Genomic DNA, 24,258 nt, shown 5'->3' on the forward strand with positions numbered 1-24,258 from the left:
TTTGTCTTCTGCGAAATGGCACAACAATAGCACCTTGCTCACCTTGGGGGTGGAGAAAGCGCAACTACCCTCTAGACACCGCCCCCCAGCATGTGCACCTCTTCCCAAGAGTTGAGGGGTGTGGGCGGGGCTCTGGGGCGTGGTCTGGGCTTCCTGGCCCAATGAGGGGCGGGGGCGGAGACTTCCTCCCATCTCTGTCCAGCACGCGTGTCCTCCTCGCAGTTCTATCCACCTCGCCGGTGCCTCTGGTGCCCAGAGGGCTCTGACCCCAGCCCGCCCCCAGCCCACCCGCCCTGCCTGAGGCCCCTCCTGCCTTTCCCCGACCTCAGCCCTGGCCTCTCGGGCCTCGACACCATGGGTGACGGAGGAGAGGGAGAGGATGAGGTCCAGTTCCTCCGGACGGTGAGTACCTCTGGTAGCGGTCTCTGGGGCTATTTCTCTCGTCTCTCTGAGTGACTGTCTCTGAATGTCTCTGTCCTGCGAGATCTTTTTCTTTGTCACTTTGAGTGACTGTCTGTCACTTTGTCTCTGTCTCTCTTTTTTCAGTCTTTTTTCTCACCACAGAGAATTAGCAGGATTTGGGACTACCGAATGGGGAGGGGGATCTTCAGCCACTTTGTCTTCTGACATCAGCGACTTGTCCCTGACAACAGGGGCCACTGAAGGAACACCCCCTCCTGCTATCCTGGAATCAGGGACTTTGGGAAGGTGGTTCTAATTCCTGGGCTTAATTTAGCTGTCCCCCGCCCCCACCTTAGCCCTCATTCCTTCTTGTTCCAGGCTCTGACCTATTTAAATTCTTGGGAACGGGGCTGGTGTGGGCTGGAGGTCCCAATCCCATACTTTGGAGGTCTCCTTGGGGTGGGGGGTGTCCCTTGAGTTCTGGGTCTTTCCTTCTCCCTTAGTTTTGGGAAGGATGATTGAATATGTCTGCTAATGGTCTCTGAGGGACTGTGGATGGTGCCTCTCCCTGTCCGTCTCTTTGGCATCTCTGTGTCTGACTTGCTGTCCATCTCCGTCTCTGGCTCTGTCTTTTGTTCCTTGGCTTCAGGCCCTGTGAGTTTTGCTGTCTCTCTAGCTCTGTCTCTGCCCCAATCTCTGATCCCCTGCTGGGGGCAGGGATGGGAATTGGAACAACAGGTGTCTGTCCCAGAATAGCCGTCTTTGCTGGGCTCTGGGGAGGGGACAGGGAGGCAATGAGGCGGGGGAGGGGCTGCCCATCTCCCAGACCTTCCCACTGTCCCTTCCCGGTGGCTCAGCGGGTACATATGGGAAGTGGGGGTGTGGGGAGATGTTCTCTCTTCTGCGCCAGGTCTGCTGACCCTGCACTGCCCCTCCCTTCTCTTCCAAGCCCTGAGTCCATGCAGGAAATGCTGACACAGCATTCCAGACCCAGAATAGGACCCTGGTGAGCCGGGTCCAGTTTCCTGGGAGGAGGAACAAACAGCTGGGGCTGGTAGTGAAGGAAGGGGACAGCTGGATATGAGGTCACCAGAGAGACTCTTGCCCAGCCCCGGCCTCTTAGCGGACACCATGGGTTGGGCCTTCCACGCCCTAATAAGACCATAGTTATGGCCACCAACCCCTGAGCAGTCACTCAGAACCAGGCCCTATGCCCAGGGCCTCAGCCTGCTGAAGCATCTAATTATATTCATGCTGCCCTATCTTCTGAGGTAGGGCCCTATCTTTATCTCCCTGGGAGATTTGAAGGAAACCAAGCCTCTTCTTCGAAGAGGTAGAATCACTTGTCCAAGGTCAAGCCAGGAAGTGGCATCTCTGTGTGGCCCTGGGGCCCAGTCCTCCTGTTTTTACCAGTCTCACCAAGGTAGCCAGTGTTAGGGTTCCAGAGGCCTGGCCCCAGCACTCTTGGCCCCAGACTGGGTCTGTTTTTCTGAATGTTACTGAAGTCACGTGGTATTTTTCTCAAACTTTTTAATACTGTCCCACCAGCAAGAAACACGTTCTGCATTGCAAGCTAGCACATGCACATATGCATAGATATTAGGAAAATAATCAACTTCATTGAGGTGTAATTGACATGCAATGAATTGTATTTGTTTTAGGTGTTATATAGTTCAACAAGTTTTGACAAATTGTGCAAGCTCATGTAATCACCATTATAATCAGAGCACAGAACATTTCCTTCACCCCAGAAGATCCCTCCTGCTCTTTCCAGCAACCACTCTGCCTATCTGCTTTGTATCATTAGAGGTTCAATTAGTCACTTCCAAAGTTTCATACACATTATGTGTGCATTTATCTTTCTCCTATTTCTTAGCCTTTTTTTGTTTTGGTTTGGGTTTTTTTTTGGTACTGGGGATCAAACTCGGGTCCTTGCTCTTGCGCAGCAGGCAGCGAAAACACTGAGCTAAATCTCCGGCCCTTAGCCTTTTTTTTTGTACTGGCAGTTGAGTCCCAGGACCTTTGCATTAAGTCATTAAGTTGCCCAGGATTGGGCTTAAACATGTGATCCTTCTGCCTCAGCCTCCTAGAGTGCACAGCACAATTATTATTATTATTAGTTTTTAGTACCAGGAATTGAACTCTGGGCCTTGTGCTTGCCAAGCAGGCGCTGTACCACTGAGTTACATCCCCTGAGCTACATCCCCAATGCACCATAGTATTTTTGACATTCATATATCATGAATGTATTCCTTTTTGTTGCCCAGTAGATTCCTGTTGTGTGATTATATTGCACTTTGCTCATGAGCTCACTTGCTAACGGGCATCTGGGTTGTTTCCAATTTTTGCTATTATGGACAACCCTGCAAACATTTACACATACATTTATTTATTTATTTATTTATTTATTTATGGTACTGGAGATAGAACTCAGGACCTTGTGCTTTCGAGGCAGGCGCCAGAACCACTGAGCTAAATCTCTGGCCTACACATACCTATTTTTAAAAGAACATGTTTCATAAAATGTAGATCACCCTGAGGGGCAAGATAGACACATTGTTATTTTCTGTGCTTGCTCTATTTTAGTTCATTTTTAAAGCATGGTGGCCATGTCCTCCCAAATTGCCTTGATGGGTGGTGACCTCTATCCCCGCCTAGGCTAAGGTTTCTCAAAGTCTGACCCAAATCAGAATCTCCAGGGAGCAAGCACTGATTAATAGTACAGATTCCAGGGCCAGGGATTTAGCTCAGTGGTTCTGCCACCTGCCTTGCAGGAGCAAGGATCCAAGTTCGATCCCCGGTACAAAAAAAAAAAAAAAGTACAGAGTCCCTGTGAACTTCAGGTTCCCTGAACCAAGTCTTGGTGGTGGTAGTGACAAGGCTGGGCAGCAAGGAAGCTACTCCCCACTAGCCCGCACCCCCAGTACGGGGGATTGAGCCCAGGGCCTTTACACTGAGCTACCTTCTCAGACCTTTGTATTTTGAGCCAAGATCTTGCTAAGTCTCTGAGTTGCCCAGGTTGATTGAGCTTGAACTTGCTTGCCATCTTCCTGTCTCAGCCTCCCAGAGTGCTGGGATTATAGGTGTGTGCCGCCATGTCTAGATAGAAGATTCATTTTAAAATTAATTTTAAAATATTGAAAAGGGATCTCACTATGTTGCCCAGGCTGGCCTTGAGTTCCTGGATTCAAGTGATCCTCCTGTCTCAGCCTCCCAAATAGCTATGACTACAGGCATGTGACACAGCCACCATGAGTCTGGCTTTGGAAGCTATATTTTACATTTTTTTTTGATACTGGGGATCAAACTCAGGATCTTGTGTTTTTGAGGCAGGCACAATGCCAAGTCCCCAGCCCTGGAAGCTGTAGTCTAATTAACTAATTATTTATTTTCTGAAATTCTTTTATTGGTACATGTTAGGTATACAATACATTTACATTTATCATTGGGAACTTGTACCTTTACATAATGTATCTTGGTTCTTATTTGGAAGCTGTATTTTAAAACTGACCACTCCCAGGCTGGTGTGGTGGCACACAGCTGAAATCCTAGCACTCAGGAGCTAAGGAAGGAGGATCACTTTGAGTTCGAGGCCAACCTGGGCTGCATAGTGAGACTTTGTCTTACAAAAAAAAAAGGCAGACCATTTCCCCACTTCATTCTGATGCAGGAGATGTGAGAATCGATGGTGTAATGACTGGCTCCCTGCCTCTTTCTATCCTGGCTTTGCCATTCACCTGCTTCGTAAGTTTGAGCAAGTGATTTTTATTTTTCTCCCTAAACTTCAATTTCCTCATGTGGAAAAAGGGAGGAAATATATCCAGTAAGGATTCAAGGGGTTCATGCAAGTGTCTCTCTGACCTCACCTCCTTCCACATTGCCCCTCAATGGTCCTGCTCTCCCCATCAACCGGTCACCCTTTGCTGTTCCTCCCCAACCCCAGCATCCTCTGGCCACAGGCTTTTGCATAGGCCTTCTCCTCTCCCTGGAGCCTTCCTCCTTCAGAGATAAGCAAGACTGATTCTTTGTCATTATTTGGACAAGGCTCAATGCAAATGTCACCTTCTTGGAGAGCCTGTCACTCCATACTCTCACTGATGTCATCCCTACCCCAAAGCCATACTGTTACATCACCCTGGGTTATTTTTTCTATAATGGTTATCACTGACATTAAAATTATGTATTTACACTGGGCATAGTGGTGCATGCCTGTAATCACAGCACCGTGGGAGCCTGAGGTAAGAGGATCCTAAGTTCAACTCAGCCCGGGGAATTTAGCGACTTAGTGAGACCCTGTCTCAAAATTAAAAAACAAAACAAAACAAGGCTAGGGATGTTGCTCAATTGAAACACCCTGGATCCAATCTTCAGGACTGAAAATAATTTTTATTTACTCACTTGTTTATTGCCCGTCTCCACCACAAGGATGATGGCTCTTCGAAGGCAGGGCTTTTTGTCTACTTTACTCGGTGCTATTTATTTATTCAGTGCCTAGAATAGTGCCTGGCAGGTAGTAGATGTCCAATAAATGCCTGTTAAATTAACCTCAAGCCCTGAGCATAAGCTCTGGCAGCCCGTAAATGCTTCCTTAAGACTGTCTGAGCTATATGACTACTATGAATACACAGATGCTTAGGAGGTCAGGGTTAGCGGTCACAGGACAGAGCAGTCCTGGGGCTCCTGCATCTACTCGTGCTTCTCCCCTCCCCCAAGCCGGACATACTGCGAGGGTTGAAGCTCAAGATGGGGACATGTTTGTATGATATGCTGGGAAGGCTGGAGACCATGTAACCTTGGACAGGCCATTTAATCTTTTTTGTTTTTGTTTTTATTTTTTGACGTATGTAGTTCAGGCTGGCCTGGAACTCTCCGTGATCCTCCTGCCTCAGCCTCCCAAGTGCTGGGATTACAGGCATGCACCACCATGCCCTGCTAGGACATCCAACCTTCTTGAACCATTTTTCACTGCTTTAAAATGGAATAGCTATGAGCTTACTCAGTGGTTAAGAGCCAGAGTCTCTGTCAGTTTTGACCAAGACCTCTAGCAGTAAAAATATTTAGCAAAAACTTTGTAATATAAATGTCCATTTACATTAGTTATAATGTTAGATAGGGGCTACTACAGTCACATATTAAGAGGTGGTGCAGGGTTTTAGAGCCACATCATTGGGGTTCAGATCTCAGCTCTGCCGTATGCCAGCTGTGTGCCTGCGCAATTCACTTTGACTCTCTGGGCCTCAGTTTCCTCCTGTTTCTGAACAGGAATTCCCTCATAGGTTTCTTGTGCGGATTAAATGAGTTCATACATGTCAAGTTCTTGGAATGGGACCTAGCACACAGAAAACACTTTTATTTTATTTGAAAATTTAACATCATCCTTGACATAATTTCCAGTTTATAGAAAAATTGAAAGTTCAGCCAGGCGTGGTGGCACACAACTGTAATCCTAGCACTCAGGAGGCTGAAGCAGGAGGATTAACATGAGTTCGAGGCTAGCCTGGGCTACATAATGAGTATAAGGCCAGCCTGAACTACACAGCAAGACCCTGTCTAAAAACAAAAAAAAAAAATTAAAGATCTCTTTTCCTGAATAGTCTTCAGTCATTTCCCCAATTATTAGTTTGCTACTTGTGCTTTTATCTTTTTTCTTCTCTTTCTTCATATTTTCCCCCTGAACTGTTTGAGAGTAAGCTGCAGATATGATACCTTTAAGAACAACCCTTGGGCTGGGGATTTAGCTCAGTGGTTTCGTCGCCTGCTGCACAAGCGCAAGGACCCAAGTTCGATCCCGGTACCACCCCCCCAAAAAAAGAGCAACCCTTAAGTACTTCAGACGTATTTCCTAAATGAGGGCAGGTTTTTTTTTGTTTGTTTGCTTTTACAAAAACATAGCACAGCTAACAAAATCAGAAGCTTTAGTGTTGATGTGACCTCGCTGTTATTTAATCCTTCTTCAGCTTTAAACAATTGTCTCTGTCCTGTCCTTCACAGCACTTCCCCTCCACCCAGGCCCACATAGGACATTCGGGTGCCATTAGGAAGCATTCTACAAATGCCAGCTGTCATTACAGCAACGCACAAAAGAGAAATTAGAGAAGGATGAACTTTAAAAAAAACCCATCCAAACTTGTACGGTTGTTGGTATTTTCCACCTCCAGGGGAAGCCTCTGGAGACAGCTGGGTTCAAATCCAAGGTCCTTTGATTAGCTGTGTGGACTTGGGCAAGTCTTTCAACTTGAGGACAAGCCTCAGTTGTCCCATTTTATCTATCTATCTATCTGTTTATTTTATTTTTTTTGGTACTGGGGATCGAACTCAGGACCTTGCGTTCGAAAGGCAGGTATGGTGGCGCTGAGCTAAATCCCCAGCTTTAGAGGCAAGATCTCGCTATGTACTCTAGTCTGATCTTGAACTCACTAGGAACCCAGGCTGGCTTCGAATTTGTGGCGATCCTCCTGCCTCAGAGTGTTTGGATTACAGGCGTGCGCCACTATGGCCTAGCAAATTGCCCCATTTTAAAATGGGATGATCACAGGTGCGGTCGTGGGGGCTGGTAGCCCTAGCTACTCGAGAAGCTGAGGCAGGAAAATCTCTTCTGCCCAGGAGTTCAGTGCCAGCCTGGGCAACATAACAAGATCCCATCTCAAAATAAAATACATTTGTATTAGAATGGGACGTCACTGGCTCCCATCTCGTGGGGCCATTAGGAGTAGGCAGAGGGCTCGGCCGCGGGCCCTGGCGGGTGTGCGGGTGTGCAGATGTTCTCAGCAGCTGCCGCCTCGTCCGCTGTCCGCTGTCCGCTGCCCATACACTTCGGTCCTCAGCATGCAGAGTACAGGGGTTTCCCGGCCGGTCTCAACAACGAGCCCTCCCCTTGGTCTCCTCAGGACGATGAGGTGATCCTGCAATGCAGCGCCACCGTACTCAAGGAGCAGCTCAAGCTCTGCCTCGCAGCTGAGGGCTTCGGCAACCGCCTCTGCTTCCTGGAGCCTACCAGCAACGCGCAGGTCGGTGTGCGCAGGCGCCGCGGGAACAGGACTCCGCTGGGCAGAGCCCGGCTTCCCTAGGGCAGGTTCTGGGAGTCCCACGACTGACGTGGAGAGTGGGGAGGGGTTACGAGGGGAAGGGGCGTGGTCTGGGGCAGGAGTCTGAGGTGTTTGGGAGGGGCTTGAGGTGGGGTGGAGTCTGAGGTGGGATGAGGTCTGAGGGGCCTGAGGTGGCTGGGCTGAGGGTCTGAGGGATTGTGAATCTCGGGGAATCCTTTGTGCACAGGGAGGAGTGGGAGGCCAGGTACCAGCTGCTGATTCAGGCCTCTTCTTGACAAAGCTATCTGAAGGGTCAGAATCCCTGAGTCCAAGAGGGAGGTGGCCTGAGAGTCTAGGAGCAGGACCCGAGGGGTAGGGGCAAGGAGACTGAGGCCCAAGGAGGAGGGGACCCTAAAGGGCCGTGTCTGGGCCCTGAGATAGGAAGGGCAGAGGGCATCTGAGGGGTGAGCATTTTAGCAGGGGTCTGAGAGGAAGGTGATCTGAGGGCAGAAGGAAGTTAGGCTGTGAAAGGCCAGCGGGGTGAGGCGCCAGGAGGCTTGAATCCGAGACTGAGGGGTCTGGGGGGTCAAGGTGATGGTAGCAGCGGGCTGACAGGAAGGCACTGGTGACTGAGGGACTGAAGGAATCTGGGGTGTGAGAGTGAGGTGGGCTCAGAGTCTGACAGAGGAGGGTCGGGGTGGGGGACATGAAATCTGATGGGGGAGAGGTTCTCAGAGTCTGAGTGAGAAGGGAGTGAGGGGCAGAGTCTTGTGTCTAAGGGAAGCAGGTTGAGGAATCTGAGGTGACTGGGGTGGGAGAATCAGGGGGAAATTGTAAGGTTAGAACTTCCTGTATCTGAAGCAATGTCCATCCGTGTCTGAGGGGCAAAGGGGGCAAGGCAGGAAAGAGATAGTGTGATAGGAAAGGCCAGAGACAAGGCTTTCTTTGGGATGGTGGAGATTTGAGGTTATCTGTGGGGAAGATAGAACAGGAGCTTCCTACACTGCAGCAGGATGAATGTGTCTGAGGCGGAAGGCAGGGCCTGGGCTTCCTATGAGCTCAGGTGAAGGAAAAGGAGGAGGGCACTGTGGGAGCCACTGTGGAGCCTGGGTAGGGTGTAGGTTGGAGGGAGGAGGTATAGAAGAGGTGTTTCCTGTGAGGTTGTGTGGATTCAGTGTGTCTGAGGGGTGTGGCAAGGGGTGGGGTCTGGATGCCTCAGGTGTGGGTTTCCAGACTAAGGAAAGAGGGATGCCAGGGAATGGCACTCGGGAATCTTCAGGTCTCCACTGACACCTGTCCACTCACTCCAGAATGTGCCCCCCGACCTGGCCATCTGCTGCTTTATCCTGGAGCAGTCCCTGTCAGTCCGAGCCCTGCAGGAGATGCTGGCCAACACAGTGGAGGCCGGTGTGGAGGTGAGGTCCCCCCCCCCCGGCCACCAGGCAGGGCACAGGGACAGGGATGGGTGAGGGGACCTGGGGGTCATTTATCATCTGATCTTCTTCTTCTCTCTGCCCCATCCCCACAGGCCCTCAATTTGGATAAGTGGGTAGGTCTGGCCTTGGGTGTCACCTGTTCTTCCCACCCCTCCTGACCTTGGGCCTGCTGCTCAGGCCCACATCCTGCACACAGGGGTTGGGGGCTCTCCTCAACCCTAGCTGTCAGGGCCTGTGGAGCCCAGAACAAGCCAAGCAGGCAGGAAGGAAGGTGTGGGGGCTTCTGAGCCCCATTCTCACCTGTTCCTTTCTCCTCTTTCCCATCCTTTCCTCCAACCTTGAGCCCAGCTCTTCTCCGCATGGGATCTCTCCCTTTACCTCTCCCCATCTCAAGTGTGGGTCCCCTCCAGTCCAGGAGCGGGTCTGCTATGTGATCATATGGCCCCATCACATGGCTCCCATGGAGCATGGTGCGTGAGAGCTGTGGCGGAGGCATGATGCCATCAAGCACATTAGATGTACTCAGCCCACCCAAAAAAGGGCTGAGTCTCCTTGTGCTTGGGAAGGAGTGTGGCAGCACACAGTGGTCACCTTATCACTATAGGAGCCATTCATATATTTAACAACTACTAGGGCTGTCCCAGTGTGAGTGGGCTGCAGTTCACCCAGGTTATGACAGGTTAGAGCAGAGGGGCTGAGCTTCATGGGACACAAGATATTGGGGCTTCTCTGAGTGTCCCTGGAACCTGGAAGATATCTGTCTCCCTGCATGATTCTGGGGCTTGATCAACAAGGTAAAGGAGGCAGGAAGGATAAAATGGGCTTTGGGGAATATGAACAGTCCATCTCCAGGCTCCTCAGAGACACAGCCTCTGATGCCATGGATGGAGAAACAGGTAGAGATCTGTTGGAGTCTAAGGCTTCCTTATCTCCAGGCCTGAGCATGGTATTTTATGGAGAGCATATTCCTATCTGTGACTAGGCCAGATGTTTTGGAGGCCTTGAGATTCTGAGGGTCTGTGCTTACTCTGTGCCCTCCCGCCTCCCTGCAGTCATCCCAGGGCGGGGGACACAGGACACTCCTGTATGGCCATGCCATCCTACTCCGACATGCACACAGCGGCATGGTGAGTGCATCATTGAGAGGGGTGGCCAGGGAGTGGGGCAGACCTGTCAGGAGGAGGCTGATCCCCCTTTCCAACTCTAGTATCTGAGTTGTCTCACCACCTCCCGCTCCATGACTGACAAGCTGGCCTTCGATGTGGGACTGCAGGAGGATGCGACAGGTGCAGGGACTGTGGGGTGGGGATGTGATGGGGACCCAAAGGCAGGAAGTCAGAAGGCAGAAGGTTTGCAGAACTCTGGGGTCAGGCATGTGACCATCAAGGAGGCAGGAAAGGGGGCTTTGGGGCAGAGGGTCCGGACATAGGGATGAACAGGTACTACATGGGAGACGGGGGAATTCTAGACAGAGAGTTGGTGGTAGTAATAGATTTAAGGGTCCAGGGACTGGGAGGCTTGGTGGCTGGGGATGCCCTGGGGAAGAGCATTCTGTTCCCATCGCTGCCCCTAGGAGAAGCTTGTTGGTGGACAACACACCCGGCCTCTAAGCAGAGGTCTGAAGGAGAGAAGGTCCGTGTTGGAGATGACCTCATCCTTGTCAGTGTCTCCTCTGAGCGCTACCTGGTAAGCAATGCCACCTCCAGTTGGCTCTTACATGGCTGGGGACACACAAGCTCAACCCCAACTCCTCCCTATTGGTTAGTCTAGCTGGTCACTGGACCCCAATATCCTGACTTTCAATTTCCTATTTCCTGACCTCTGACATCTAAATTTTTGTTTTCTGATCTCCCATCTCCTGACTTGATCTTGGCTTCCTGATCTATGACTTCAAAATCTTCTGCCTCAAATTTGTATGTTTCCGGGCATCCACTGTGGTTTCTGGCCTCTGACTCTGGTCTCTTGCCCACTTCTGGCCATCATTTGGACCATATCCTGGTTGCCCCCAGCACCTGTCAACTGCCAGTGGGGAGCTCCAGGTTGATGCTTCCTTCATGCAGACACTATGGAACATGAACCCCATCTGCTCCTGCTGCGAAGAGGGTGAGGGCCCCAGGCCTCTGGCTCCTAAATTGAGACCTCCTAAAATAGACCCTCAGTGTTGTTCCTCAGACATGCCAAACTCAGCCCTGCAACCTCAGATCCCAAACGTAGGTCTCCAAACTGACCCCAAAGCCAGAACCCCAGAGCTCAGATCCCTAAACCCAAAACTCTGTATCAGGCTCCCAAATTCAGACCCCAAAATATTAGTCCCCATAGCTCCCAAAGAAAACTCAGTCTTAGAGGTCAGGCCTGAAAACCCAGATCCAAAACATAGAACCTCAAAATTGGGGCTTATCCCTCACCTCTCAAGCACAGACCATGCCTTCAGATCCCTAAGCCCAGATCTGATAATTCAAACCTCAAGTTTCTGAACCAGGAACCCTAATTTAGACCCTAAATCTATCTCACAGGCCTCAGACTTCCAATCTTTACCTTCTCAAAAACCAAAACTCCCAAATTCAGGTCCCCAAAGAAGGGTTCAAAGAATGGCTCCAAAACTTTGACCCCAACTTTCATAACTCTTTACACTCCTAAATCAGAACCAAGCTGAAACTTAAACCATGGTCCAGAAACTCAGACCCTGAAACTCAGACCTGTTAACTTTTAACTACAAAGCTCATTTCTTTTTAAATGCATACCCCAAACCTCAGACTACCAACCAGGCCTTCCAAAATCAATACTCAGAATTCAGCACCTAGTCCCATACCCCACCCTCAGACCCAACCATCACACCTCTAAACCCAGCCCCTAAACCCAAAGCTTTGAATTTCACCAGGGAGCATTAGATCTAGCCCTCTGACCACATCCTCTGACCCCAGTCTCAAAAGTCCAAACTTAGAACCCTAAACTATACCCCACTTAAGGCCTTAAACTTGGCCTGAAACTCAGACTGTCAACTGCAGGTCCAGCCCCTGGCCTCCCTCAGGGGACATACAGGGCCCCGAGGTCCCAACTTGGCTCCTGGGTCTTTCTGGGGCTCCCGCTTCATAGCCACCACCTTCCCTTGCTCCTTTCCAGGATATGTGACAGGGGGCCACGTCCTCCGCCTTTTTCATGGACACATGGATGAGTGTATGACCATTTCACCTGCTGACAGTGATGACCAGCGCAGGTCTGGGTTGGGGACAAAGAGGTTGGGGGTCTTGGAGTGGGGGAAGGGAGGAAACAATAACTCGGGGGCTAGATTCCTGTGTTAGTCAGCTTTCCATGGAAAAAATGCCTGAGGGCTGGGGATTTAGCTCAGTGGTGCTGCCACTTGCTTCAAAAGTGCAAGGTCCCAAGTTCCATCCCCGGTACAAAAAAATAAATAAAGAAAAAATGCCTGAGATAATCAACTTAATAAAAGAAAAGTTTTATTCTGGTTCACCATTTCAGAGGTTTCAGTCTCTGGTCACTTGTCCCTGTGTCTGTGGTGGCACAGTACATCATGGTGCCAACACATGGCAGAGGCCAGTTCATGCTGTGGCAGCTGACAACCAAAACAGAGAGAAAATGGGGAGTCTGGAGTCCCAGTATCCCCTTCAAGGGCAACACTTCCAGTAACCTAACTTCATTCCATTAGGCCCCACCTCCTAAAAGGTCACCACCTCCCAATAGCACCATGGGTTGGGGAACCAAGCCTTCAACACAGGGCCTCTGCAGACCACTCAAGATCCAAACTATAGCAGACCTATTAATGGGTTTTGAGGCCAGATTCTGGGGGCTGGAGCCTGAATTTCTGATCTCTCTTTCATATCCTCAGACTTGTCTACTATGAGGGAGGGTCTGTGTGCACCCACGCCCGCTCCCTCTGGAGGCTGGAGCCACTGAGAATCAGGTGTGTATGTGTGGAGGGGATACAGGGGTGGGGGCTAGGGTCTCTTTAGGGGGCCTTGGAGGGGACACAGGGCCCAAAGGAAGTTCTGAGGAAGAGATTGGAGCATTTGGGGGCAGATCTGGGAGCTCAAGAAAGAGATGAAGGTCCTTGGGAATCCTGGAGTCCTGGAGCAAAAGGAGGACTGGGGGAGAGTTGGGGGTTCCTGAGGAAGAGATTGGGGAGTGTAGGGGTCTAGATGGACTGGGGGCACTAGAGACTTTGGGGAGCTGTGAAGAACCTTTGAGGGCCTGAGGGAAGTTTGGAGTATCTGAGGTAGGATTGAGGGGTCCTAAGGAAGATTTGGGGATGCCAAGAAAGGCTCAGAAAACACAGGAAGAGAGATGGGGGCTTGAGAAAGCTTGGGCCAATATGTTTGTGTCTGTGCAAGGACAGAGGCTCCTCTCACTTCCCTCACCTTTGCTTTCTGCAGCTGGAGTGGGAGTCACCTTCGCTGGGGCCAGCCACTGCGCATCCGACATGTCACTACTGGGCGGTACCTGGCCCTCACTGAGGACCAGGGCCTGGTGGTGGTGGATGCCAGCAAGGCCCACACTAAGGCCACCTCCTTCTGCTTCCGTATCTCCAAGGTCTGTGGGTCTCAGGGTGACTTCTTCATGAAAAGTTCTGAACCCCACCCCAGCTTCCACTCTGCAGTCTTTGGGGGTCCCCCCATTAGATGCACATGCAGAGAAGGCTGACTTTTGTCTCCTGCCTCTGCAGGAGAAGCTGGATGTGGCCCCCAAGCGGGATGTGGAGGGCATGGGCCCTCCTGAGATCAAGTATGGGGAGTCACTGTGCTTTGTGCAGCACATGGCCTCAGGCCTGTGGCTCACCTATGCTGCCCCAGATCCCAAGGCCCTGAGGCTTGGTGTACTCAAAAAGAAGGTGGGTGCCTGGGGGGAGAGTAGGGGTTCAGGGAGGTGCAGGAAGGGGCTGAGTGGTCATGCTTGAGGCTTCAAGGGTCTGAGGATGGGAGACAGAGACGGAGAGGAAAAAATAGACTGAGAGGGACAGGAAAAATGAAAGAGGAAAGGAGGGAGAGAGAGAGGAATATAGACAGAGACAGGGAAAAGTAGAGACAGAAAAAAAAGGGAGATAATGACAGACTGAGAATAACTTTAACAAACAATCCTTGAGTACTCAAATGGGTCTGGATATGTATATGGAAAAATAGATGACCTATGCAGACCTATTCCCTGTCCCCAAGCAGTAAATAAACAGCCTTTGTTGGAATACACAGTTTTACAATTGAGGAGTAGGGAAGCTACTTTTGACAGAGAAAACAACATGTGCAAAGGCCTGGGGGTTGGAATGCAGTATGGCTGGAGTGGAGGGAAGGAGGTGTGAGTAGTGGGAGGTAAGGACAGAGAGGAAATGAGAACACATGGTGTGGGACCTTGTGGCCCAGTGGGATGATTCTCGTTTTTATCCTGTTTGGAACCACAAGAGAGTTTTGAGCAGGGCACGGAGGTGATCTGACTCTGGGACGTAGAGTTCCTAGTCTGACTGTGGTGGGGGCAGAACTGGAAGCCAGAGAGGAGACTGCTGTGATGGTACTGGTGAAAGATGATAGCAGGCAGGACCCAGTTGGGGACTGTAGGGTCTGGTTGTATTTTGAGGGTGGAGCTAACAGGATTTGCTGACAGACTGGATATGAGGTAAGAGAGTGAGCGAGGTGATGCCATGATTTTTTCCCCTGAGCAACAGCAAAGGTGGAAGCACCACTACCTGGGATGAGGAGTCAAGTGACAGCTCAGAAGGTCAGGGATCTTAAGTTTTCTCCCATGCTTAGCACAAAATCACTCGATAAAGGCTTACAGGGTGAACACATGGGAAGCCTGGGGAGGCCCCTTTGTAAAAAAATGAGGCTTGTATTTGGAGATAGAAATGGAGGATGGAGAGGCAGAGCCTGGGCCTCAGGCCTGGGCCTGAGGTGGGAACCCGCAGCAGGTGGGTGGTGTTTACAGCCTTGGGACTCAAGGAGGTGTGGGGGTCTGCTGTAGGCAAGGCTGACAGCTAGATGGGCTCACTTTGTGGAAAGGTGGTCAGCTTTTCTACCTGGTACATGCTAAATTTGGGGTGCAATTAAGATTTTGGGGGGGGTTATTTCCCACAGTCCTGGGGATGAAACCCAAGGCCTGTGTGTGCTAGGCAAGTGCTCTACCACAGCCACATCCCCAGGCCTGGGTGGTTGTGTGTGTGTGTGTGTGTGTGTGAATCAGTGATAGATACCGATGGACACAGTCTGGTCTGGAGACAGGCAAGATGGAGGGGGACAGAGGAGAGCCAGAGACATAGAGATGGAGGCAGAGAAAGAGAGAGAGATGGGGAGATGGATGGACAGAGGGAGAGGCTAGACAAAGTGTGGGATAGAAATGAGACACAGATACGGAAAGATGGAGACAGGAGAGAAAGACAAAGAAGCCTAGAAAGATAGGGGAGATTGGGAGAGGGATTCTGTAGAGTGAGGGGCAGCTGTGAGACTAAACTCTAGGGGTCATGGCCTCTCTGTCTCCCCACGCCCAGGCCATGCTGCACCAGGAAGGCCACATGGATGACGCGCTGTCACTGACCCGCTGTCAGCAGGAGGAGTCCCAGGCTGCCCGCATGATCCACAGCACAGCCGCCCTGTACAACCAGTTCATCAAGTAAGCTGCCGCCAGCCTGCAGGCTGACCCTAGGCTCCTGGCATCCGGTACCTGACTGCTTTCATCTCTAGAGGCCTCTGAGGTCACAGCCCCATCTAACATCCCTATGGCCTCTGTCTCTAGATTTCTGTGCGTTTCACCCCTAATGTGACCTAGACAACCATGATCTTTGACTTCACCCCCCCATCACCTGGCACACCTTAGACACCCAGGCCATTGACCCTGAACCTCCCCAGCCTGACTCATTCTATGACCCCCCGTGCCCAGGCAGGAGCGAGTCCCAGTCAGTCCCAGCTATGCGATTGGCTGCTGTGTGACCCTGGGCCAAGGCCTTTCTCTTCCTGTTTCTGTCTCCCCTCATAAGGCGGCTGTCAGTGCGGGGCCTCCATGGAGGGTGGGGGTGGTGGTGACTGTCAACTAGGAGCCCTGGCTCACAGGTGTGTTCTCCGCAGAGGCCTGGATAGCTTCAGTGGGAAGCCGCGGGGCTCGGGACCACCAGCTGGCTCGGCGCTGCCCATCGAAGGCGTCATCCTGAGCCTGCAGGACCTCATTGGCTACTTCGAGCCGCCCTCTGAGGAGCTACAGCACGAGGAGAAGCAGAGCAAGCTGCGAAGTCTGCGCAACCGCCAGAGCCTCTTCCAGGAGGAGGTGGGGCCCCCAGAGTGTGGGGCGGGGCCGTGGTGGGAGGGGCCAGAAGGGTGGGGCCGCAGGGCGGGAGGCGGAGCACGAGGAAGTGCACTGAGAGGCGGGGCCAAGAGGAGGCGCGGGCCTGCGTTGGTGGGCAGGGCCCGAGAGGAAAGGAATGGAGCGAGGGAGGGGCGGCGCCTGTGTGAAACTCAGTGACCTGGACAGATCTGGGAGGCGGGGTTTGGGGAGAAGTCAGGCTGAGTAGGGTGGGGCTGCCGACTCCGGGGCCATGAGTGGGCGGGGAGTCGGGCGGGAAGACAGAACTAGAGTGGGGCGCGGGTGGGGTACAGGGCCACAGCTTGGTCTTGGGACATGCAGGAGGAGACTGCAGGGAGGGTCCTCAGCCGGGGTCAATGGCTGGGAGTCTTGGAATGCGAAGGGAAGAGGTGCCAGGCTTCCCTCAGCCAGAATTCTGAATGGGAGGAGCTGAGAGGGCTGGGATTAGTGGCCTGGATCAAGGTCAGGGATCTGATGTTTTCCTCAGCAGAAGGGAGCATGTCCACTCAGAGCCCTCTAACCCAGCTCCCTCCTGTCCAAAGGCTCCCAGCCTCCCTGGGGGAGGAAGGAGGAAGAACCCCGTAAAGGACAATAATAACTACTGAACTACAGACTGGAACTACTACAGTATATGCTAGGCAGAACGGTTCCAGTACAGAGTAGGTGCTACATACATGTGAGTGGTTACAGTATTTCTGTCTGGAATTTAGCTTTCACTGTGTGTTAAGGGCTTTATGTACCCATGGGGATTGTAATTCCCATGCTACGGATGGAGTCACTGAAGCTCAGAGATTAAATAACAGTCATCTACTCAACCAGTGTGCCAGTTGTAAACAAAATAGACAAAAGTCTCTCCTTACAGAGTTCACATGGCAGGGGGAGGCAGATAAATGCTATGGAGAAAACTAAATCAGGGGAGAAGTAGGGAGTGCTGGCATTTTGCAATTTAAAATAGTGCTCAGGGAGGGTGACCTGAGGAAGAGAAACTGCCAGCTGTAAATGGGGGTACGGGGGTGGCAGCTGGTAGAAGGGGGAGCATGTGCAAAGGCCCTGAGAAGGGAATGTGCTCAGCATGTTCCAGAAAAAGCAAGAGGCGACTGGAGCAGAGTGGCCAGGGAAGAGTGAGAGGAGATGAGAGCAGAGAGGTGACAAAAACCAGGGCATCGTGAGGTCTTTGGTTTTGGGAGCCCCTAGAGGATTAAGTCTTCTAAAGTCACAATAAGTTGGTGGCAGAGCCAGTCTGTGTGACTTCAGTTGGGTTGTGCTCTTTACCTGAATGTGCTTCCTGTCTTACTAGTGCCCTGGGTCTGTGGGAGGAGATAGATTATCCACCCCCCATCTGCATGAGTTAGGCTCCAAGACCCCCATGGAATGCCTGAACCCTCAGATAATGCCAAACTCTGTGTACACTGTTATTTCCCATACACACATACCCATGATAAAGTTTAATGTATAAATTAGCACAGTAAGAGAGTAACAACAGTAACCAATAGTAAAATTGGACAACTATAACAATTTCTGTAATAAAACTTACGTGAATGTGATATCTTTATCAAAATGTGGAATTTTTACCATTTAATATTTCTGGACTGCAGGTGACAGGGTAACTAAAACTGCAGAAAGTGAAACCACACACAAGGGAGGGAACCTCTGTGTAACATAATCATAGCAGAACTATTTGTAATGGTCTGAGACTCTAAGCAGCCCAAATGTCCATCGGCAGCACTAGCATGGATCCATAAATACAACATAGCCCAGCACCGGAAGTGACAATGAAGAGAAACCACAGTCACATGCAACAATATGCTTGACTCTGAAAACAATAACCCACGGGCATTAGAGCGCTTGTGTGCCTCTCAAATTTAGAAGCAGGCAACACTCAACTAGACTGTTTATTGATGTGTGGGTGTACGTGCACGTGTGCATGTGTGTATGCATGTGTTAAAACAGGAAAGCAAGAAGGGCTTTCTGAACAAGCCAAGACAATGGTTATTCCTACTGAGCAGGGCTGCATGGACCAGGGTCATGCAGGAGGCTTCTGAGTGATTGACATGTTCTCTTTCCTTTTTTTCTTTTTCTTTTTTCTTTCTTTTTTTTTTTTTTTTTTGGTACCGGGATTGAACTCAGGTCCTTCCGCTTGCAAGTCAGGCAGTGGAACCACTGAGCTAAATCCCCGGCCCACATGTTCTCTTTCTTGACCTGGGTCACAGTTATACAAGTGTTCTATAGATTTTTTTTCCAATACTGACAGCCCTGAGGATGGAACCCAGTACTCTGCACTGAGTTTCATCCCAGCTCCCTTCTACCTCTTTTGGAGACAGAGACTTGCTATGTTGCCCAGACTGGGCTTGAACTCGCTATCCTCATGCCTCAGCCTTCTCAAATGCTGGTATTACAAGCATGTACCACTATGTCTGGCTAGACTGGCAGACAGTTTACGTTGTCTGATGTGAGCATGGGATCCCATCTGGGGTTGAACAAGGCAAAGCTCTGCCTTCTTGTTTTTGCTCTCATCTTATAAACAAGTGTCCTTTTTGCAGTATACTTAGTCCCATGTTTTGTTTGAAGTTTTATCCTTTTGTTCACTTCATTGTTTAAAATGACTCCCAAGTGCTAAGGTGCTTTCTAGCAATTTAAGTGCTGGAAAGCTTCAATGTGAACTAGGTCCAGGGGCATATGCCTTTAATCCCAGAATTTTGGGAGGCTGAGGCAGGATAGCAAGTTCAAGCCCAGCCTAGGCTACTTAGCAAGATTTTGTCCCAGAATAAAAGCAAAAAAGAGACTGAGGATGTAGTATAGAAATCTTTTTTTTTGTACCAGGGATCGAACTCAGGTCCTCGCGCTAAAAAATCTTGAATTCAATCTAAAAAGAAAAAGGGGTGGCATGTACCTCATCGAGGAAATATATGTTAGAGTTAGATAAGTTCATTTTGGTATGAATTATAGTGCTGTTGGCTATGAATTTAGTGCCAATGAATTAATAATATATATTACATAAACATATTTAAATATAAACATACATGAAACAAGTTTATTGTGTTAGTCATGTTTTCATCAGTGTGACAAAATACCATAAACAATTTTTGGCTTACAGTTTCAGAGGTTTTGGTCCATGGTTAGCTGGCTCCGCTGTTTTTTTGGGGGGTTTTTTTTGGTACCGGGGATTGAACTCAGGACCTTGTACTTGCGTGGCGGGCACTAGAACCACTGACTCCACTGTTTTTAAGCTTGTGTTGAGGCAGAACCTTATGGTGGAAAGGTGTGGCAGAGGAAAGCTGCTTACCTCTTGGCAGCCAGGAAGTGGAGAGAGAAGAGGCTGGGAACCAAATATAGTCTCCAAGGTCATGCCCCTGTGTTCCACTCCCTTCAAATAGGTTCCACCTCCTGTTTCCACCACCTTCCAGTGATACCATCAAATTATGCTATCAGTGGATTGACGAGATGATCCAATCACTTCCCAAAAGCCCATCAGCACAACTAAGCCTTCAACAAGACGAGCCCTTTGGGGGACATATTGTATTCCAACCATAATAGTTATGTAATGATTGGTTGATGAAAATTTGTGACTAAAAGCCAGGTGTTGTAGTGTACTTGTAGTGACAGCTATGTGGGAGGCTGAGGCAGGAGGACTACTTGAGTCTAGGAGTTTGGGGCCAGCCTGTCAACACAGTGAGAACTTGTCTCTTTAAAAAATCATGACCAGAGCCAGGGATTTAGCTCAGTGGTTCTGCTGCCTGCTTTGCAAGCGCAAGGTCCTGAGTTCGATCTCTGGTACCAAAAAAAAGTCTGTCTTTCCTAAAAAATCATGACCAGAGAAAGTTCACAGGAGCTTTCTGTATTTCTCCTAGGAGTGATGGTTCAGTATTCAGTAATTCAGTATCTATTGCAACTTTACAGAGCATAACTACATGAATAATCAGAATCAGTTATGTGTGTTTTATTCACTTTCTGTACATGTGTTATCGTTCACAAAAAAAGAAGAAAAAGGATTAAAATGTAGAAAAGGAGAAAGTGAGAAAAAAACCCTAATGGTTGGTGTGGGGAATGAACCAGACCAATTAGGACCAGGAGTTGAATGCTTGGGAGTGAGTAGGATGGAAAGAGAATTGCAGAAAAAGGAAGCACAATTAATTCAGTCTTGATGTTAGTAAAGGCATATTATGTTGGCGACAGAGGCAGAAAAGGTAAGAACAGATTTAGGAACCCAAAGAGGAGAGGAGGGTGATGGGACTGAATGGGGACATGGAGCTAACACATCCACTAACTGTTGAAGGAATATGAATTAATAAATACAAGCAAGGCAAAGAAGCAGGGGCCTGGGACTCCCCTGGTTGACTCCATCCCCTGTTTTTCCCACCCCAGGGGATGCTCACCCTGGTCCTGAATTGCATTGACCGCCTAAATGTCTACACCACCGCTGCCCACTTTGCCGAATTTGCAGGAGAGGAGGCAGCTGAGTCCTGGAAGGAGATTGTGAACCTGCTCTATGAACTCCTGGGTAAGGGACCTCAGTCCTAACTCCCCCAAGAGCACTCCAGATCCCCAATTCCACTGAGTTTGACTCCTGTACCCTCCTCAGCCTCTCTTATCCGTGGCAATCGTACCAACTGTGCCCTCTTCTCCACAAATCTGGACTGGGTGGTCAGCAAGCTGGATCGGTTGGAGGCCTCATCTGGTAGGAGGACCAGGGAGAGGGGCAGGGTACTAGGGGAGAAGAGGGCCACATCACCTCACCTCTCCTGCTGGCACCCGGACAGGCATCCTAGAGGTGCTGTACTGTGTCCTGATTGAGAGTCCTGAGGTCCTGAACATCATCCAGGAGAACCACATCAAATCCATCATCTCTCTTCTGGACAAGCATGGGAGGAACCACAAGGTTGGCCCCTCACTCCTGACCTCTCACCCCTGACCTCCGAACCCTGACCTTTCCCCATGGCCTCAGGACTCCTCTCCTCCATCTTATCTGTTACCTAGACTCGACTCTCACATCCTTTCTTCTCAACAAGAGGGTCTCAAGCTCATGGTTCTTAAATGTATTCTGGGCCACAGCTGTACTTTGTCAGATCTCTGAAATGGCTTTAAAATTTTCAAATTTCGCAGCCTGTAGGTGGGCTACACATATGCTTTGCACTTTGCTGCAGGCCTTACAAATTCCCACTGCATGGTTTCTAGCCTCTTCACACACTTGTGCTCTCACCGGATCCCTGAAGACGTAGGGGCCAGAATCTCATCTTGATTCCTGTGGCCGTCACTGATCTATTTACTCTGCCTTTGATTTCCTTGCTCAGTTCCATTACCTCCTTTCTTACACTTCTGATGCCTTATCCCAACAACCCATGTGACCTACATGCAGCCTCTCCTGACCTTCCTCTCTTGTGTGTGTGTGTGTGTGTGTGTGTGTGTGTGTGTGTGTGTGTGTGTGTGTATGGTGCTGGGGATTGAACCCAGGGTGCTCTACCACTAAACTATATTCCTAGTCCTTTTAATTTTTTTTTTTTTTTTTGCTATTATGAGACAGGGTCTCATTAAGTTTTTTTTTTTTTTTTTTTTTTTTTTTTTTTTGGTACCAGGGATTGAACTCCAGACCTTGTGCTTGCAAGTCAAGCAACGGAACCACTGAGCTAAATCCCTGGCCCAAGGGTCTCATTAAGTTACCCAGGCTGGCCTTGAACTTGTGATCCTCCTGCCTCAGCCTTCTCAGTAGCTGGGATTACAGACTTTGCCACTTCATCCAGCCTGACCTTTCTCTTTGACTCCTGACCTTTCTCTGTGATCCCTGACTTTCCATCCTCACTATCTCCATTTTGGCAAAAATCTCCATGCCTGGTCTGAACATGGTATCCTGGTCTTCTGGTTTCCCACGCTGGTCCTTCCATGGCCTCTTGCAGCACCTCCAGCCTTGCCCTTTACCTCTAACTTGACCTCCAGGTCCTGGACGTGCTGTGCTCCCTGTGTGTGTGCAATGGTGTGGCTGTGCGCTCCAACCAAGATCTCATCACTGAAAACTTGCTCCCTGGCCGCGAGCTTCTGCTGCAGACAAATCTCATCAACTATGTCACCAGGTATGGCTCCTGACCCCCAACTCCAGGCTCAGAACTTCCCTTTCCTTGAGGCAGAGACTGTAATTTAAATGGATGTCCCGCCCCTCATCTCCAGCCTCAGGGTGTCCACCTCACCCTGACTCACCCTTGGCTCCCCACTCCTCTGATTCTCTCTCTCAGGCTCCATTTCTGCCTCTGCCTCTGTCTCTTTCTCCCTCTTTCCCTCTTACTTACTTTTTTTTTTTTTTTTGGTCTGCTTGTTTCTGTTTTTCTTCCATCTCCTTCTCCCTGGCTCTCTCCCACCTCTGTCTTTTGATGTCTCTCTCTCTTTCCCTCCCCTAACTGGTTCTCCTCTCCATCTCTCCTGTCCCATCTCTCTTGCAGTATCCGCCCCAACATCTTTGTGGGCCGAGCAGAGGGCACCACACAGTACGGCAAATGGTACTTTGAGGTGATGGTGGATGAGGTGGCTCCATTTCTGACAGCGCAGGCCACCCACCTACGGGTGGGCTGGGCCCTCACTGAGGGCTACAGCCCTTACCCTGGGGGTGGCGAGGGCTGGGGCGGCAACGGGGTCGGCGATGACCTCTACTCCTACGGCTTTGATGGGCTGCATCTCTGGACAGGTACCTGGACCCCCCGGACTCTTAACCCCTGACCATTGACCCAGAGTTTCTAAGACTGACCACACACCTTGGGGTTCTCAGGACTCTGAATTCCAGAAGAGGCAAACTTTGACTCTTTACTCTTTATTTCCCAAGACTGTAATCCTAAATCTTCCAGAATGCTGGTCCTGACTTGTTTCTTCATAGTTCCCAGAACTCTGACCCCAGAGGAGGTATGGCCTCTGACCCTAGAGATCCCAGAACATTGCCCAGAGTATTATGACTTCTGATCTTTAACTTGTGACCCAAAAGGTTCCATAATCCTAACTTGAGGAGGATGGTAATCTATGCCCCTGCAGCTCCTAGGATCCTAACCTCAGGGGAACCCTGACCTCTCCCCCTAATTTTAGAGCTACATGACTGTCCATGGGAATGCTTGCCCTTAGGGATTCCAAAATCCAGTCTCCAGAGGCTCCTCCAATGTCTGCCCCTTCTCTCTCTCTTTTTTTGTACTGGGGATCCAACTCAGGACCTTGCGCTTGCCAGGCAGTTGCAGTGCCACTGAGCTAAATCCCTGGCCCTTGTCTCTTGATATTATTGCTTCCATGGAACCTCTGACCTCAGATCTCTCTCTGGTGACCCTGGTGCAGGACATGTGGCACGCCTAGTGACTTCTCCAGGACAGCACCTCCTGGCCCCTGAAGATGTAGTCAGCTGCTGCCTGGACCTCAGTGTGCCATCCATCTCCTTCCGCATCAATGGCTGTCCTGTGCAGGGTGTCTTTGAGGCCTTCAACCTCGATGGGCTCTTCTTCCCTGTTGTCAGCTTTTCAGCTGGCATCAAGTGAGGACTTGTCCTTGCCCCACGGTTCACCATAGGTCTGGAGACCAACTCTAGGCAGCTTCTCCATCACTTATGGCTTCCTATGAGGCCAGACAGAGCAGTCTATCCTCAATACTGACTGGTGGCCAGAAAGCCCCTACATGAAAGCCACACTGACTCTACATGAGCCCAATGACAGACTCTCCCAACTCTTGTCATTGCAGTGACTTCTAAGTGACCCTGGATTTTCACAATGACCATATAATGCACTCAGGCTCTCCCAACTCCAAGTCATTGCAGTGACTTCTAAGTGACCCCATATAACCATATGTAGTGGGCCCTCAGGTTACAACCAGTCTGACATATGAACAACTTGGGTTATGACTGGAATTTTAGTTTTAACTTACCAACCAAAGTCTTGAGTTATGACCTGAATGCCAGCTGCTTGTGCTTCCAGATGGTCTCAGATACAGATTTAACTCTTAAATCTGGAAGGAACAGTACAACATCCTTTCCTGTATGGGTTTAATTGAGAGATCTTGGGCCAATGTCTCTCTAAGGACACTGAGATCTGCCTGTATACAGGAGAAAGACTTTGAAGGCTGGGTAGAGCCTGAGCCTTCAGTTGACCAGCTTG

At 50.1% G+C, this 24,258-nt stretch overlaps 1 protein-coding gene across 1 annotated transcript in view; it reads left to right on the forward strand.

The window, feature by feature from the left end:
* The first annotated feature begins 260 nt into the window (after positions 1–260).
* Positions 261–24,258, forward strand: part of Ryr1 (ryanodine receptor 1) — a 116,264-nt gene continuing 92,266 nt past the window's right edge. Inside the window, exons 1-19 of the mRNA XM_087190853.1 lie at positions 261–402; positions 7,290–7,409; positions 8,738–8,842; positions 9,916–9,990; positions 10,071–10,149; positions 10,437–10,549; positions 10,873–10,966; positions 11,984–12,077; positions 12,708–12,782; positions 13,252–13,408; positions 13,542–13,706; positions 15,348–15,469; positions 15,922–16,117; positions 20,516–20,651; positions 20,733–20,828; positions 20,911–21,029; positions 22,082–22,215; positions 22,579–22,820; positions 23,450–23,642. Coding sequence (XP_087046979.1) covers positions 355–402; positions 7,290–7,409; positions 8,738–8,842; positions 9,916–9,990; positions 10,071–10,149; positions 10,437–10,549; positions 10,873–10,966; positions 11,984–12,077; positions 12,708–12,782; positions 13,252–13,408; positions 13,542–13,706; positions 15,348–15,469; positions 15,922–16,117; positions 20,516–20,651; positions 20,733–20,828; positions 20,911–21,029; positions 22,082–22,215; positions 22,579–22,820; positions 23,450–23,642 — 2,363 coding nt within the window. The 5' untranslated portion in view covers positions 261–354. The remainder of the gene's footprint in view (positions 403–7,289; positions 7,410–8,737; positions 8,843–9,915; positions 9,991–10,070; positions 10,150–10,436; positions 10,550–10,872; positions 10,967–11,983; positions 12,078–12,707; positions 12,783–13,251; positions 13,409–13,541; positions 13,707–15,347; positions 15,470–15,921; positions 16,118–20,515; positions 20,652–20,732; positions 20,829–20,910; positions 21,030–22,081; positions 22,216–22,578; positions 22,821–23,449; positions 23,643–24,258) is intronic.

Source organism: Heterocephalus glaber, unplaced genomic scaffold, assembly GCF_053883595.1.
Source record: "Heterocephalus glaber isolate CG9 unplaced genomic scaffold, H.glaber_assembly_v1.0 deba00001561, whole genome shotgun sequence".
NCBI classification, from domain to species: Eukaryota; Metazoa; Chordata; class Mammalia; order Rodentia; family Bathyergidae; genus Heterocephalus; species Heterocephalus glaber.